This window comes from Lissotriton vulgaris, chromosome 10 (genome assembly GCF_964263255.1).
Source record: "Lissotriton vulgaris chromosome 10, aLisVul1.2, whole genome shotgun sequence".
Classification (NCBI taxonomy): domain Eukaryota; kingdom Metazoa; phylum Chordata; class Amphibia; order Caudata; family Salamandridae; genus Lissotriton; species Lissotriton vulgaris.
The window spans coordinates 952,751,502-952,768,692 of NC_141698.1; the positions used below are offsets into that span (position 1 = coordinate 952,751,502).

General features: G+C 43.5%; 1 protein-coding gene across 1 annotated transcript in view; it reads left to right on the forward strand.

Annotated features, from left to right (window-relative positions):
• The window catches only part of MALRD1 (MAM and LDL receptor class A domain containing 1), a 2,333,045-nt gene that overhangs the window by 1,107,367 nt on the left and 1,208,487 nt on the right, over positions 1 to 17,191 (forward strand). Inside the window, exon 24 of the mRNA XM_086939858.1 lies at positions 5,605 to 5,762. Within this exon, the coding sequence (XP_086795984.1) occupies positions 5,605 to 5,762 (158 nt within the window). The remainder of the gene's footprint in view (positions 1 to 5,604; positions 5,763 to 17,191) is intronic.

Sequence of the window (17,191 nt, forward strand, 5' to 3'; positions counted from 1 at the left end):
AGTGACCCTGCATCAGTTACAACAGGCGGTGGTTCAGCTTAACTTTGCCCTGAGGGTGATACCAATGGCCCGCCCCTTTTCACGCTCTATTGCACAGGCTATGGTCGGTCTCAAAGAAGGACACCACCGCACGAGACTGTCTGCAGAGGTTCGCCAGGACATGCGCATTTGGTTGGCATTCCTGGCAGACTTCAACGGTCGAGTAGTGTGGAACAAGCCGCCAGCGTCTTCGGACGAGCTAGGTTTGAGGACTGACTCGGCGGGGAGCGTGGGATTTGGCGCCATTTTCGGTAAGCGATGGTCGGCGCAAACATGGCCGACATTGTGGCACACCAGCGGTCTCACAAGTAACATTGGTTTCCTCGAGCTATTCCCTATTTTTGTGGCTCTGATGACATGGCCGGACGAGTTCAGAGATTGCTCTGTGGTATTTTGGTCCGACAATATGACTGTTGTTGAATGTATAAATAATCAGGCAGCACGCTGCAAGTGGATATTGAGATTGTTGAAGGAAATTGTACTACTTTGCATGAGACTAAATGTACAATTCAGGGCAAAGCATGTGCCGGGTGTACTGAATCATTCTGCTGATGCACTCTCTCGTTCACATATGCAGGCGTTCAGGGGTTATCTACCTACTGCGGACCTAGCGGCGGCACCATTCCCCGAAGTACTCTGGCTACTCGGTGCCCCGGATTACAAGACCTCGTGGCAGCAAGCTTAGCCCCCAGGACAAGGAAGGCATACGAAGGAGCGTTTCATTCCTATTGTGCATTTTTGGGTCCGGCAGGGGATCAGAAATGGGGTCAGGAGGATTGCTTCCTAAGGTTTCTGTTAGCATTACACAGGGAAGGCCGATCAGTGGCAACGGCCAATAGGCACAGGGCGGCCATTTCATTCATGGCGCAGGTGCATGGCATCAAGGACCCGACATCTTCCTTTTTGGCAAAGAAAGCCCTTCGTGGCTGGCAGCGCCTTGAGGGTCGGAGAGTAGACGAGAGGCGCCCGATTGGGTTAGAAAGGTTGTCCCTGCTTATGGCGATACTACCCACGACATGTTCCTCCCAATTCGAAGCAGTTCTGTTCCGGGCCGCTTTTGCATTAGCGTTCCATGGGGCTATGCGGGTGAGCGAACTGGTTGCAAAGAATAAGAAGGATGTGGAGGGAGGTCTGTGTAGGGATCACATCCTGATTAGGGGTGATTCAATGGTAGTCACAATAGCTAAGTCCAAGACTGACCAGAGAGCTATGGGAGACAGTGTTGTGGTCCAGCGCATGCGAGGGTCCCCCATGTGCCCGGTAAAGTGCATTGAGGAATATTTGGCGCTGAGGGCGGATACATGGGGTGGGAGTCTGCTGAGACACATCGATGCCACCCCACTGACGAGGTTTCAGTTTCAGAGGGTGCTAACATTGGCAATCGCAGCGGCGGGCTTGGACCCGTGCGATTTTGGGACCCACTCCTTTAGGATAGGGGCTGCTACTGAGGCTACAGCCAGGGGTCAGAGTGCCGAAGAGGTGAAACTGTTAGGACGATGGTCCTCGAATTGTTTTAAAAGGTATGTGCGGTTGCACATGTTGTGAAGTCAAGTTACATGCACTCACGCTTCTTGTCTTCTGTTTGATTTACAGTTTCGCGAGCATGTTATGCGGGGTGGAATTTGCAGTCGACCCGGCACCAGGGGACCAGCGGTCAGAGATCACCGTCTGAGGAGAGAGTGGTGTGGGTCGTGGGCCACTCATATGTGAGGCGGGCCGGGGACGTATTCAAAGCAGGTGACGCGACTCACGCAGCTGGGGAATACGGGTACAGAGTGACCTTCCACGGAAGGGGCGGGCTCTGTATTGACCAGTTCGAATCTTTTATCGAGGGACTCTTAGGGCGGCAGAGGTCACCGCCATCTGTAATCATAGTACACCTGGGGGGCAACGACATGGTGACACTCGGTAGGCGAGTATTACTCGAGCAAGTTTTGTCTACCGTTAGCTGGCTGGCGAAAAGAATCCCGGGGTGCACGATTGCATGGTCCCACATGATTCCCAGGAAAGTATGGCGGGGGGGCCTTTCGGTGTCAGCACTGAACCATTCAGTAAAGAAGGTCAACAACAAAATTGGTAGGTTGTTTCGCTCAGCGCAGTTGCACAGTATTCCGCATGGGTGTATTCGGGGTGATCACATGTATCTCGAGGATGGGGTTCACTCGTCCCGGGAGGGGAATGTCTTACTCATAGGAGACTTCATGGCATGGCTAAGGGGTTTAAGGAAGCATGACCTTTAGGAGGAGTTTGTGGGGGGGCCGGATAGCCGGTCAACTATCCGGCCTGTGGCGGTAAGGTCATGATCGGTGAGCAGTAATTTCAAGGTCCCTAGAGGGGGGCGCCACCCACTATGGATGGGAGCGCCCGGGGGGAGGCGGCCATTGGCCCCTCCCACGGGGAGGCGGCACCCACTAAGTATGGGTCGCCTAAGGGAAGACGGCCATAGGCCCCTTCCAGGGGAGGAGGCGGCTATATGCCCCTCCTATGAATTTCCCGGGGCCCGGATATCCGCGACGGCGGATGTGATAGACAGTGTGGGGTGGGGGGGAGTCCACGCTGCCTTCTTACAGACACCTCACATGGGTCCTCGGACGACCTCTAAGATGGCGTCAAGTTTAAATGGGGGGCCCCCAACAAGACAAGGGAAATTGGAGTTGGCACAGAGGGTACAGTCCTCTGCGCATGCGCCACTCACACCGTGAGGGCGAGAGTTTTGGTAGTAGGGATCTGACACCGGTTGCGACCTTGCCGTTGGCCCGTAATGCTAGGATGTACAATTTTAATTTAGAAAGTATGCATTTGCAGGATGTTAGACTCGGCTAGGAAAACCTTTGTATTAGAGATTTGTTAAGGTTAGCCAATGAACATGTCTTCATCGAAATGTAATAAATGAAAATTGTACATGATATGAAACTTTTATTTAATGTTTTAATTTTGTTTCATATTTTAATAAATACGGCCGGGAGGGTAACTCCCTCCCGCCTTCCAAAAGTTCAGAATGGCGTCGGTCTCCCATCCTTGGGGATTGTGTTGGGAGGGGGTGACAGGCATCCCGGCCATATCACTGAACGAGTAAAATCTGTAAGATTGAAAACACAATTGGCACCTCGTTGGAACAGCACTTTAAAATGATGCATTTACAAGGGCAATCTAATTCCAACTCATCATTTTAAGGTGAAGATGCTGCTTCACATGGTTTTTGGCATGTGGCCGGCCTTGCTGATGCATAACTCTCAATGACACAGACTACAGGCATGTACTTTAATTTAGAGTAAAATGTATTCTAGGAGTTGAGGTCTCGTAAAAAAAAACAACAAAAAAAACTGTGGAGGCTAGGGTAAGCAAACCTGATAGAGCTGCTTTGTGTCCCAAGTACAGCCATGACAGGCATAGAGTGATACAATTATGTTTTTCTATTTTTGCTATGTTTTAATTTATACATGTGGCTTTTCCCTTCCGTTACTACAGTCTAGTTGGTTCGCTATGAGTATCTCAGATCAATTAATTACTTTGAAAGTTATCTAGGAAAATCAATGTTGAAGTTATTAATATTGAGATCTTATTTTTATTGCTTAGAGTATAAGATTCATGATTTTGGTTTAATAGGATATTAATTTTTGTTTTACCTGTAAATGCAGATATAGATGGTGTCTGTACCTATTTATTCATATGTCAATGTGTTCTCCCTCTCCTCCCTTCTTTGTGTACCATCAGATATTGTTCTACTTGTCTTTGACTGATGAGTCACTATTTGCACAGAAACTGCTTCATTTGGCTAGTGTTTTCCAGACTCAAAATGACCATGTCTACAAATACCAGACCCCGTGTTTCCAGGCCTGAAAACAACAAACCTTTGACCCTAATTGGAAGCTTCTGGGGGGGCATTGTCTGATCCCAGGCGCCTTCTTCCTGCACAGTGGGGGGAGGGGTGCTGATACCCTCTCTGGTCGATGGCAGCTTCCCTGATCCTGGGAAGCGCCCCTGCTCTGCCCCACTGCATTTGCCTCAGCTGCAATGTACCTCGTGCTCCGAGCACGTGGTCAAATTATGTGAAAAAGGCCTTGCAAGAGCCCTGCAATTTGGATTATCTGTAGAAAAAGAATCGGGTAAAGCAACGTCCAACGGTTGATCTTACTGCAAGCTCATTATATTCAGGGCCACTGAAATTATGCGGCAGGAGAGGGCCAAATTATGATTCGAGGTTGATTAAATTATGTGGCAAGAAAAGGCAAATTATGCGTCGTAATGCAGCCCATTTTCTTCTAATATTACTTCATTATTTTGTTATTTTTACTTGATAACACTGTCTGGGTATAGCTTACACCTCATCAGCACTAGTTTAACACACAACATACCAATAAGGGACAGAAAAGCAGTCCACCTTTGCAAAATGCCCTACTACTGCACGGATGTGTTGCTGCGATTTTACTAACTTTTGAACCGTTTGAGCTAGAAATAATTTGTTGGTGTTAAGATGTTGCAGCAGACGATGGATTATGTGGCAAATGCTGCATAATTATGCTGCTGCACAATCGAATAATTCCAGTGGCCCTGATTCTATTGTAATTGTAAGATTTTGATGCAGGGATAACAGCTGGGACCAGACATTCCCGTCCTCCGCTACCTCACACTAAAAACTACATTTCCCATAATGAGCCCCTTGGTGAATATGTTCATGTTTTAGTTTAATGGTATTTTAAAAGCACCAATTTTGAACATTATTGTTTATGCTACACAGGCAGGTGTGTAGCTGGCATCGGTGCAGCGGGTGCAGTGGTACCAGGGCCCAGATGTGGGAGAGGTCACAGGCTTCCCTGCTGCAATTACTTTAAAGGCTGTCCTTTGAGATTTGTTTGAAAAGAGGGTGTTACTGGGGCCTGGCTTTGTGATAACTATTTGGGATGATGGAAGGGGGAGGGGTATGGGGGAAGTAGAAGATAAAAAAAGAAATGGAGGAGAGGAACGGGGAGGGAAGGGTGGCAATGAGGGCTAAAGATAGAAATGAGAGCAGAAGAGGAAAATATGACTGAATTGAAAAAAATGAGTTAAGTAAGATCAGAGAGAAAGAGAAAGAAGGTAAGGATGAATAAAAGAGGCAGGGGACAGAATTAGGAACGTTGGAGAATGGAGGAAAGAAGTAAAGAAAGGTAAGAGGCACAAGAGCGGGAAGGGAGATGGAGGGGAGAGGGAGGTGAAGGTGATGAGAGAAAGATGGTTAAGCGGTAGAGAATGGAAGACTGGGGAATTCAGAGACGTCTGTAGAGGTGCAGTTACCATTAGAACAGCGGTGCGGTGACACCGGGGTCTACGGGTATATTTGGCTCACTGTACCTCAATGATATCGTTATTTTGATACCGACTCAGGGCTCATTTTCCTTGCCCTCAATAGAGCCCGTGGCACCCAGGCTATAGCACCGCACACAGGTATATTTTGTAAGAACGCGCCTTGAAATAATATGCAGACAGACAGGCGTGCTCGCTTCGTTTGTGATGCAGTCTGCAGATGATTCGAATGCACAAAGATACTTTGGAGTTTTAATAAATATGCATAAATCCATTTTCTAGGTCAATTTCTATATCTCGAGGCAACGCCGGTGGGGTTAAGAGGTGAAAAGGCCCACGTTAAAAGCACCAAGTGGAGGGAGTCGGGTGCACACTGCGTGCTCAGCTTCTGGTATTATATGTCATCCAAAGCCACAGGCCTCATAAGAGTTCTTATTAAGGTAAGGGTGGAAAGGATTATCTTTTCCAAATGTTTAACACTTTATAATGTCAAAACAGAAGAAGAATGTCTGGAACTTTACTATGTTTATAATTAATTCTCTTGCTCGTAACCAAACTATACTAACGCATATAATCCATAATGTTACTCGGTGTGTTTGGCCCCAACTACGAGTTGAATGTTACTGGGGCGGATTTACAGAACGGTAAATTTGCAGACAGATGTTCTGTTACTGTGTGGCAAATCCACCCTCTACCATGCATTACATAGTTTAACCCATGGAATTGAAAATCACTCTGTGCGCAGCGGTGGGTTTTTCCAGAATCTAAAACGACTTCGAATTCCCAATGCAGAGGAGTTTAAAACATATATTTGCTACGTGCTTTGAGCAGGTAAAAGTAGGGTGGGTGGGAGGAGGATCACGGCGGGGGGCCACGAGGCGGTGGAGGAGGGCAGGGGAAAAAAACCCCTCAGGAATGAGACTTAGCTGCTGCAGGTCCAGTCTCGTGATTTGTTTGTGATTTTTTTTCCCGAGAAGTTTACCACCCAGAAAAACAGGGTGTGGAAATATCTAACCTCTAATAATCATGCAATCTTTTTGTAGGCCCTGATTTGTAATAGGTCTCTAAATGCCAATTGTGTTTTTATGGTCCACATTTCTTGATCCCGAGATGTTGCACAAACGAATCAGAAGTAGAATAAGTCCTACAATGGGCAACCCTCAAACATCAGAGAAGAGAGAGAAATAACATTTAAGATTCGAAGCTGTATGATAGCAATCATTTAAAATATTTGCATCTGAGGGGGAGATTTACATTTTGTCATTTTGGATTCAATGGACAGGTGCACACTTGGGTGTAATATCTCTTCAATATATAACATTTTAAAAGTAATGTATGTTAATGTCTTTAACATATAGCTTATAAGCTGAAATGATATCCTGTTTTACTGAATCCCTTTTTGAATTTGGAATAGAATTCCAAAAACAGCTTTTGTGAGACAGAGGTGATAGGTATTCCCTGATAAGTTAGTTGATGTTAATGAGAAGGGAGTAAAACGTGAACCTCAATAAATGGCTTTTACATGCTTAAGTGATAGTTTATTAGTTATACATTGTTATTCACGGTGCACGATCAGGGGCGTAACACAGGCCCCCGCATCCCCCGCGGTGCGGGGGGCCCCCAATCTCCAGGAGGCCCGCTCGGCACTGCCCTCTGGCCGGAAAGCTCCTGATTGAGCTCAGAGGGGGCCCCTCTAAGTTCCGTGCAGGGAGGCCCCCTCAGTTTTCATTACGCCAGTGTGCACAATCACACACCACAGGTTAAATTCCTCCTCAATTTGGCACTCCTTGATTTCGTGATGTATTGTTCCTAGAGTGCACTTCATTATATGGAAACTTGGTCCATGCAAAAACATTTGTTGGTGAAAATTCACCTGGGAAGCCATCTTAGGTGTAGCGACGGTCGCCGGTTTGGTGTTGAGGGCGATTAGGACCCCATACTACAAAATGCACACCACCTATCATCCGCGCAGCGGATGAGCGCAGCGGGCACGCCATTGGAGCGCCGGAGGTGCGCCAGAGTTAAGTCTGTCTGCACCCGTCCGCACCAGACCGAGCCTAGAGACCAGCCCCCTGGTGGACGGCCCCCAGGTCCCCCTAGAATACTCTAGGGACTCATTGTTCCAATTGAGACAGCTCTCCCTACCCCTCTGTGCACATTCGATCACAATGGATGGCCCCGTCACTCATTGCCTCCACTGCCCTTATAGGCTAGTTACCGACGAACCTAGCCCACCCCTCTATACTGTTTTGAACATGGCTCTGCTAAACTGCAGATCTCTGCCGAAACATGCGCAGGAAATTCACATAATCTCAGAGAATCTTCGGCTGGAGATCCTGTTCTTAACAGAGACATGGTTAGGGCCTGACTCTGACCCAGACATCGTCAAGGCCCTACCTTCGGGATTCCTCATACAGCATCTGGACCGATCAAAGGGAAAGGGAGGAGGAATTGCCATAATTTATAAAAAACATCTTTCCTGCCGACTCCACGGCAGTCTTTTATCTGACTGTGAAAATGTCCATTTTACCATTCAAGCATCTCCGTGCAAATCCCTTTCGGGTATTCTTATCTACCGCCCACCAGGTGCTATGGGGCAATTTTGCAGTTCACTGCTGGAAAACTCATTGGCCTTGGTCACTACCCTCCCCAACTTCATGATTCTATGGGACTTAAACATCCACTTTGACAATGGTGGAGACTAGTTAGCCTCCGAACTGTCAATGGACCTAGCGACTTACCAGCTTCATCTGGGGAGCCTCCAGCCCACTCATATTCTGGGGCATCTCTTGGACCCCATTTTTTCCAACATCCCTGACATCAAAGTACCCACACCTATTCCAGTTCCGTGGTCATACTACTTTCTTATACCGTTTAGTTGGCGATTCGCAGCCATCCATCGCCCCAGACCAGCCCCCAGTAGGATTGCACGTCCATGGTCTAAACTGGACCCGGAAGAATGGAAGCTCATCTTGGAGCTCTCACCTCTAACGGGTGAGACTGATCTCTTATCAGCGGACATTAAGTTTTCAACGTGGATTGAAAACTCATTGGATATAGTCCTCCCGAGAACATCCACCCGTGAACCCCGTGGCAAAACCACCTCGCCCTGGTTTACTAAGGAAGTCCGACTCCTAAAAAAACTTTGTAAAAAGTCTGAAAGGGCATTGAGGAAGGACTTCGATCCCTACAAGAAGCAGAACTATAAACTCATGATTCTCAATTATAAAAAGGCCTCATTCTTTGAAGAAAAAATTAGATCTTCTGCCAATTTGTCGAGGGAAACATTCCAAATTGCGAAAAAGCTTTTAAAAATCCCTGACCCCCCTTGCCCCGTAGATCCCTCGGATAGTCGCTGTAATGAGCTAGCCGAGTTCTTTGACTCAAAGATCAAAAAAATCTTGAACCATCTCCCCCTGCACAACACTACTGGCATCCCTGACTTACGAGATTCACCTAGTTTAACGTCACAGCAACCCAAGCCCACTCTAGATATGTTTGTTCCTATAACAAAAGACTCCATTTCCTCCATCTTTCAATCAATTAAAAGCGGCTCTCCATTAGACCCTGCCCCTTTGAACATCATAAAATTAGCGACCCCCGTTATTCTCGCACCCATGGCAAACTAATCAACCTCTCGCTCTCGCAGGGCACTGTACCCCCAAGTTGGAAAAGGGCCGTTGTTAAAGCACTGATCAAAAAACCCAATCTGGACCCTCTGGAACTGAACAACTTTCAGCCAATCTCCCTTTTAACAGGCGTCAGCAAGGTAGCAGAAAAATACATTAACCGTCAGTTATCTGACTACCTTGAAACAAACGATCTACTTAAACCCTGACAGATGGGCTTCCGCCCTGGCCAGAGCATGGAGACCGCAATGATTGTGGTTGTGGAAGAGGCCAGAAAGATCATAGACTCAGGGGGATCAGTGGCAGTGATCCTCCTGGATCTGAGTGCGGCCTTCGACACCGTGAATCATCTTACGCTGGTCCACCGGCTCGAGAACCTGGGTATCTCAGGGCTGGCCCTGTCCTGGCTCAAATCCTTTTTACATAACCGCTCATTTCAAGTGGTAGATGGTAATTTCATCTCTAAGATAACTCCTGTACACTGTGGCGCCCCTCAGGGCTCTTCTTTGAGCCCTACGCTTTTTAATGTGTACATGTCCCCCCTTGAAAAGATTGTCACCCCATATGGTATTAAGCTCCTGACCTATGCTGATGACACCCAGCTTGTTGTATCACTAAGTCAGCAGGATTACCCTTCTACAGATCTTTACTCCTGTCTTGGGGATATAACTAGATGGATGGACAGGGCCCATCTTTAGCTCAACAGCGATAAGACGGAGATCCTGGTCCTGGTCTTGGGCAATCACACTTTCGCCCGGAGACCTTGTGGCCCCCTTGTATGGACCCACCTCCAATCCCAAAGTCTGACATCAAAAGTCTGAGGATTTGGTTAAATGAAGGCCTTACACTTAACAGCCAAGCCAGAAAAACTGCGGGAGCCTGCTATGGTCTCTTACGCACTTCTCGAAAAATGTTACCTCTACTCCCTACCCAATCTAAAAAGCTTCTGATTCAGGGCCTCGTTCTGTCTGGACTGGTCTACGGCAATGCCCTGTACCTCGGTGCCCCTAATAAAGTAACAGCGAAGCTTCAGGTTGTTAAAAATACCGCTGGCCGGCTTCTTACGGGCACTACCAACCGTTGCTCAGCCAAACCAGCCCTCAGGTCACTCCACTGGCTACCCATAATTGAAAGGGTGCATTTTAAGGCCCTATGCACTACCCACAAAATTCTGCATGGCAAGCCCCCCCCCCATCTTAAAGGACCTTGTTGTTTCCTACAAAACCAACAGAACTCTTCGATCCACTCACCTTCATTTGACTTCAATACTCAGGATCAAGAGGGCCCGGTCTGGAGGCCATCTTTTTTCATACAATGCCTCCAAACTGTGGAATGCACTGTCAATCGACATTCGGGCTCAGCCTAATCTTCTATTGTTTCGTAAACTCTTAAAGACTTGGCTGTTCCCCTAATTAATTCCCCCCCTCGATTCCATCTGTTCTATCACCAGCGCTGGGACGCTCAAGGGCAGCCATGCACTCTATAAATCCGTAAACATAAACGATTTAGGATTATTGATATGGGGGCATGCAATTCATGTAGTGTGGCACTTTGAGGCTTGGGCTCTACACGTTTACAGGAAGTTATTACCTTCTTGTTTGCCCTTACACATAGACTTGCTAAGCAATAGCAATTTTCAAAAATTCTCTCTCGTATGTGCTCCTTTTTCTTGCACAGTTTTACTTTACTCGTTACTAGTGCACTACTTGTGTGACACGTACACAGTCAAAATATTATACCTAAACCTGAAAAAAAGCATTGAAGTAATCCTCGAGTTTTTGTTCACCTTCTTTTAAAGATTTGTTGAGCTTGCTGAGCAGTGTATCTTCATTGTCTTCATTCATAAGCAGTGCGCAATTACAATGTTATCTGTAAGGATTCCGTATAAACTATGGGCAGGAGGATGATCAGAGACTTTATTTTGTTCATAACAACCTTTATTTAAGTTTTTATTTTTAATGTATAAACTAAAGGTTCCCTAAACTGATCATTGCCTCACACTCGAAGTCCTCATTATGAATGGCCTCTTAATTCAGATTGGGCTGGTAACACTAGTTACCAGCCCCATAGAACCTTTGTTCACAGCAGCCGAAAACTCAGAGTAAATGTCTGTCCATAAATACTAAATTATTGAGGTTATATGACCTGTATTTATTAGATGTAGGTAGGTACATACCACTAGTAATAAAGCCACAATCACAATGTAAGGCCCAGTCAAGGTCTCAATAAATTATTCCCGTGCCCCCTTGGTAGTTGACTGAGAGCAGGCAGGGTTAACTTAGGAGACAGGTAAAGCATTTAAAAACAACAATAAATTAAATAAGTAAAACACAATACACACTAAAATTCCAGCACAGTAGAGCCTAAACCTAGCATATGCAAAATGAAAAATTAATTCACACAGGAATTCATGCAGGATATGCTTATATAATTTCGCGAAAATCATCATTCAGTTAAAAGTGTCTGGGGGATATTCTCAAGAACGTGTGATAATTACCGCAAAATTAGCTTAACACAACTCTTCACATCGCAGTCTATCGTGGAAAATAATGCTGTATTAACTAAGTATTCACAACACGGTGGTACCATGCGATAGTCTCACGATAACGCGTCAAATGACCGCATTAAGATCAACGTGACACCACAAAAATGCAAAACAGGAACGCAAAAAAAGTTGCGATGAGGACACTCACGACACAAAAATCAGCAAAAACCAATGACAGGCCTGCAATTCACACACATCAGGTGAGAATAATCTGCATAAAAGTAGAAATAAAACAGACAAACAAATGCCCAACAGCGAAGCACACTGGATGTTGCCTGAGCAAGTACGGAGGACAACCAGAACCCCACAAGCCCCATGGAAAACCGGCCTTGGACTGTAGTGTAGTTCCTATTTCCCAATAGGCCCTGCGCATTGGAATAACATAAACAGTAGTATCGACGTAGAAGTGCGGATCTTCCAGGCCTCTACTGACTATGCTAAACTTAATTGGATTTGTTACCAACTAGCTCAGAGGTCACTGGAAACTTTCTTGACCGAATAGGAAGTGATCAGCTTCCCTGGTACAGACAAGAAGGGATTCAGTTTTCCAACAACCGCGCAACATGACAACTTTGCTCCTCAGATAAGAGTCAATCTCTAGAGTCCTGTGAAACAATAGACAGTTATTTTACTCAGTCAGTTGTTGTGCAGATTACTTTCACAATATGTAGAGAATAGAGAGACGGGCGTTTTCAATAAAAGGTACTATTTATTGAACAGTCTTTCTTCTCATACAAGAGAATTGAATTGCCACAATTGCAAGACTTGTTATTATAAAAAGTACGTACAGTAAAATGAGTATTGCGAAATAATACTGTAAAAGCATTGATATGGTTTCTTAGCCATACAATGTTTTAAAATGAATAAAAAATATATACATTCATATATACATTAGCTAACGTACTCAGCTGGTGCTTCTAACTACGCCTACCCCAGTGTACCTGATCTAAGCCTAATACTTGGAAGGGGAGTAAGTAAGTAGCTTTAGTTAAGTTGGTTTTGCCAAGGTTTGCTTCAAGAATTCTCTCTAAGGGTTTAGTCAACACCATACCTCTGGAATAGAATGTTGGAGTGCTTGTATCTCCTTCCAGGGACTCGATATTCCGGTCACTCGCAAGACTAGTCTGGAAACGCCGGAGCTGGATTTTCTCGGCAGGAGAAAAGACAGCGTCTTTCTCAGCGCGTCGAAGAGGAGGAGGAGGGGCAGCGTCCGCGGGCAGCTTGCATCTGCTGGGCTCTTGCAGGGGGACGGCTGTTCAGCTCCTAAGTTCACCACACCATTGTTCGCTCATTAGCAGCGATAGCAGCAGCGATAGTAGCTTCAGCGATGGTATCATCAGCAGCAGCTTCAGCGTTTGCTTAAGGCAACGTTGGTAATATTTATACCTGAAAGGTGCCTGGTTTGATGTAAGTTTTTGGACATAAGACGTCAATAAAGATGTCACTAGGAAGGGATTGTCTATCAGTGCTCATTAGAGTTCTATTACTAATCAAAACATAGCAAGCGGGGCTTTCCCAGGTTGCTGAGTTTTTATCTTGTTGAAGAACTCGGAGTGTTAATCTAGGAATCTTAGATAGTGTCTTCTGCTGTGTAATTTGCACTAATGAGCTGCAAAGGAAGTTGCAGAGGAAGCGATTCTGAAATGTGGCTCTGTTCGTGTGAGGCCAGAGACGAGTTTCTGAATATTGTATTTGATCGGTTATGCCAATATAGGGGTACAAGGGAATTATAGCCGTATAGGGGCATAAGGTCACAGTATCGATCAGGGTCCTAGATTAGAACGCGACACCCACTCCACGAATTTATGTCCATCAAATTACTAAAACTAGAGCAATAAGATGCATGTGTAACATTGCCCACCCCAAAATACATATTTGCATTTGAAATAGGCGTATTTGAAATACGTGAAAATATAGGTACTGTACGTCTTTAAGCATAGAGATCATTCAAAATTATATCATATGTAATCAATGAACGATTTTGCGAAAGAATTACACATGAAATATCTCTTAATACAGAAAAGAAAAGGCGAGATAATTTCGTCACATAGAAATGCATTGCAGTAAAATGTGCTAGAGGCTGGTGTAAAGTTATTATGTCTCTAGTTTCATCTAAAAATAGAAGTGGAAGCTTCTGTTCTTTATGAATATGTCTACTTTAAGCAAAGAATTTCGTGCCAGAAAAAGGTGAATATTTTAAAAAGTGTTCAATTTAAAAGAATTGTTGTTGAACGGGGGAAATAGAGTTCCAACGCTTTTAGCAGTTTTTGTTGTTCAAAACTAAAGGCCGAATTCAGAGTTCATGGGAACGCTGTGTGTCGGAATGCTTCTCTAAAGTTATTGTTTCTGTTCGGGTGTGAACATCATATCAGACAGGCTCTCAAAAAATTGGTCTACAAAATCAGGTGACAGTTCGACCAAGTTCGATAGCGCTGTAACTTGGCAGGTGTGAGAATGATTGCTATCATCAAAGTCTGGATCAGCAATGCTCACAGAAGGTCGTACCTGGGTGATGTTGCTCTTGTCACTCGCTCCACTGTTACCACCTAGTCGTAGTACAGGAGTCTCAACGAATGTCATCAGGATTGGTAGCCGCTGGGGACAACACAATGCGTGAGCCGTTATCGGACTGAGCAAAGTATCGATATCCATTGGTACTGCTGATGGAAGTGCAAGACAGGTGTCCAACACGTACTCATCTCCGAATAGCATACATCGTAGCACAGGTAAGATGCAGGATTGCCATATCGGTCTGAATGAAAGGAACCAGGTCATGTTTAGATCCCTCAGCCTGGCCAATCCAAGGACTCTAGTTATTCTGTCCCGGTAGCGAATTGCTAGGATCGTTTCTTCCATCCTTGTAGGAGTCATGTCTGTTTTGGCCTGCCATATCGGAGCAGGAGGGTCAAAAATAAAATGCCTGCTACAAGTCCCAAAAATAGGGGTATGCCGCCAAAGACTGAATGGACAAAATTAGGAATGATTCCCAGAATTGCTTGAAATGGTGTTAGCAGTCCTGTAAGAATCGTCTTAAATATGCCTGGGATGCCTGTGGCACTAAACATGTTAAGGAGTTGGCTAAGCATTTCTGTGAAATGCACAGGGCAATTTGTTGATAAAAGGTCATGGATCTCTGTAGCTGTCCTTGCAACTAGGAGATCATACGTCCCTTTTGATGACGTTATGGGCACTGTTGTCTGCAAAAGCACAGACTTCATTCTGCTTAAAGTATCAATTCGTATAGAAGAGAAATTCAAACAAGGCCAGATCGGAGTCTCTATGTCTCCAGTGCCGCTCGGAAACAATGCTTGCATACAGCATTTGACCATGGAAGTTACGCTTACGAGATAGGCTTTCCCTGGCAAAAGGCCACAACATCTGTGATCCGTTCTTAGAATGTAACTCCTGTTTGCGAGTTGCATAAAGAAAGGCTCTATCTGCGTTTCAGGTGTGACAAGCTGGTGGCATGAAAGGTTGTTAGAATTACCTTCACAGGCTCCGTGTAAATTAATACCCTGGCACAAAAGTATACTGCTTAGTGAACGTTTACAGTTTTCACCACTAAGAAATACATTTTTGTTGCTGTCACTATAGCATGAATGTGTGTATGGTAATTTCCATGCTGACTTAATGTAACCTTTACCCAATCGTTCATACTGGCCAGTAGGTATGTATTCAAGGCACTTTTTAAATTGGAAAGTTGTTATCGGAATTGTGATAATCCCGTGTATTATCCATTCAATGACAGGACTTTCTGACATTGTCAAAGGTAATCTCTCAAGTTTTTCGATGCTCAGGATTGTATAGTCTGCTCTTTTCTGTGCCAAGCTGATTTGTTCATCAGTAAGGTTAAAGATGGAAAACAATGACGTTGTGTTGATCAAACGCCAAGGCACATAGCCTGAACGAAGATTTTGCAGCGTCCAGCCTAATTGTACAATAGAACGCAATTGTGACTGGCCATGCTGTAACATTAGCAAGTCTCTGTCTATTATATCAAAGACAGATGATACAATATTGTCCAATGAATATATTCTGGAGGACAGAGTCATTAACCCATTGTCCACTACAGAAAGCGATTTTTCCAAATTAATACGATCAATTTCTCGTATTTTTTCAGCTGTTTCAATTTGTGTGACTTTCCACAGACATAATATCGAGTCCAAAATATCGTTTGGACAAAATATCAAGTATTTAATATAGACTGGACAAAATATCGACAGGACAGAATATAGACAGCAAAAATATCGTTTTTAAGGTAAGTGAAGTAATATCGAATGTAAAAAATATAGATAGTTAAAATATCGAAATATATAATATAGATAGTTAAAAATATCGATTTTTTAATAATATATAATATTTTATAGTGTATTTTTATGTTATAATATGTGTGAAAAGTGTGTATTTATGTTATAAATAATGTTATTAAATCACATTTTTTTTAATGAATATTGCGTAATGTAATTTTGTAGCGGGTTGTGGGTTTATAGGGGAATAGGGTGGGAAGTAATTTAATTATAATTAATTAAATATGTAAATGTATTTATTGATAGTAATTAGTAATTAATTGTTACTTAATTTATATTTGTTAATTAATTTAATTAGAATTTTCAAAACATTTATATTAATTGATTAATTGGTAATTATGTAAATTTTACTAATTTAATTTCTGTAGCGGGTCGTGGGTTTATAGGGGAATAGGGTGGGAAGTACATTAATTATAATTACATGAATATGTAAATTTATTTATTGATATTAATTAGTAATTAATTGTTAATTATTTGATATTAGTTTATTAATTTAATTATAATTGGTAATTTATTTATAATAATTGATTAATTGGTAATTATGTAAATGTTACTAATTTATTTTCTGTAGCGGGTTGTGGGTTTATAGGTGCATAGGGTGCAAAGTAAGTTTTTAATAATTAATTAAATAATAAAATTAATTAAACGTTATTTATTTGGAAATAATTTTGAAATAATTTTTAAGTATAAAAAAATAATTGTTAATGTATAATTAATTTGTATTATTAGGTGAATAACTAAAATAATTATTGTTAAATAGTAATTTTAAAATAATATTTATTCTATTAGATAACATTTTTATTTACTTTTTATTAATTATTAATAGATATTCATTGTTAGAATTTTGAATAATATATGAAATATTTACTTTCCGTAATGTTGTATTCTCTGGAGTGGGAATAGTCATTTTTACCCCTACCCTATCCAACGCTTTCTCTACTGTTGCACCCACTAGAGTGAGAATAGTAATTTTAACCCCTACGCTATCCAACGCTTTCCCTATTGTTGCACCCACTGGAGTGGGAATAGTAATTTTTACCCCTACGCTATCCAACGCTTTCCCTACTGTTGCACCCACTGGAGTGGGAATAGTAATTTTAACCCCTACGCTATTCAACGCTTACCCTACTGTTGCACCCACTGGAGTGGGAAAAGTAATTTTAACCCCTACGCTATCCAACGCTTTCCCTACTGTTGCACTCTTTGGAGTGGGAATAGTAATTTTAACCCCTACACTATCCAACGCTTTCCCTATTGTTGCGCCCACTGGATTGGGAGTAGTAATTTTAACCCCTACGCTATCCAACGCTTACCCTATGCTTGCACTCTTTGGAGTGGGAATAGTAATTTTTACACTTTTGTCATTGTACGTTAATAATATTGGCTAT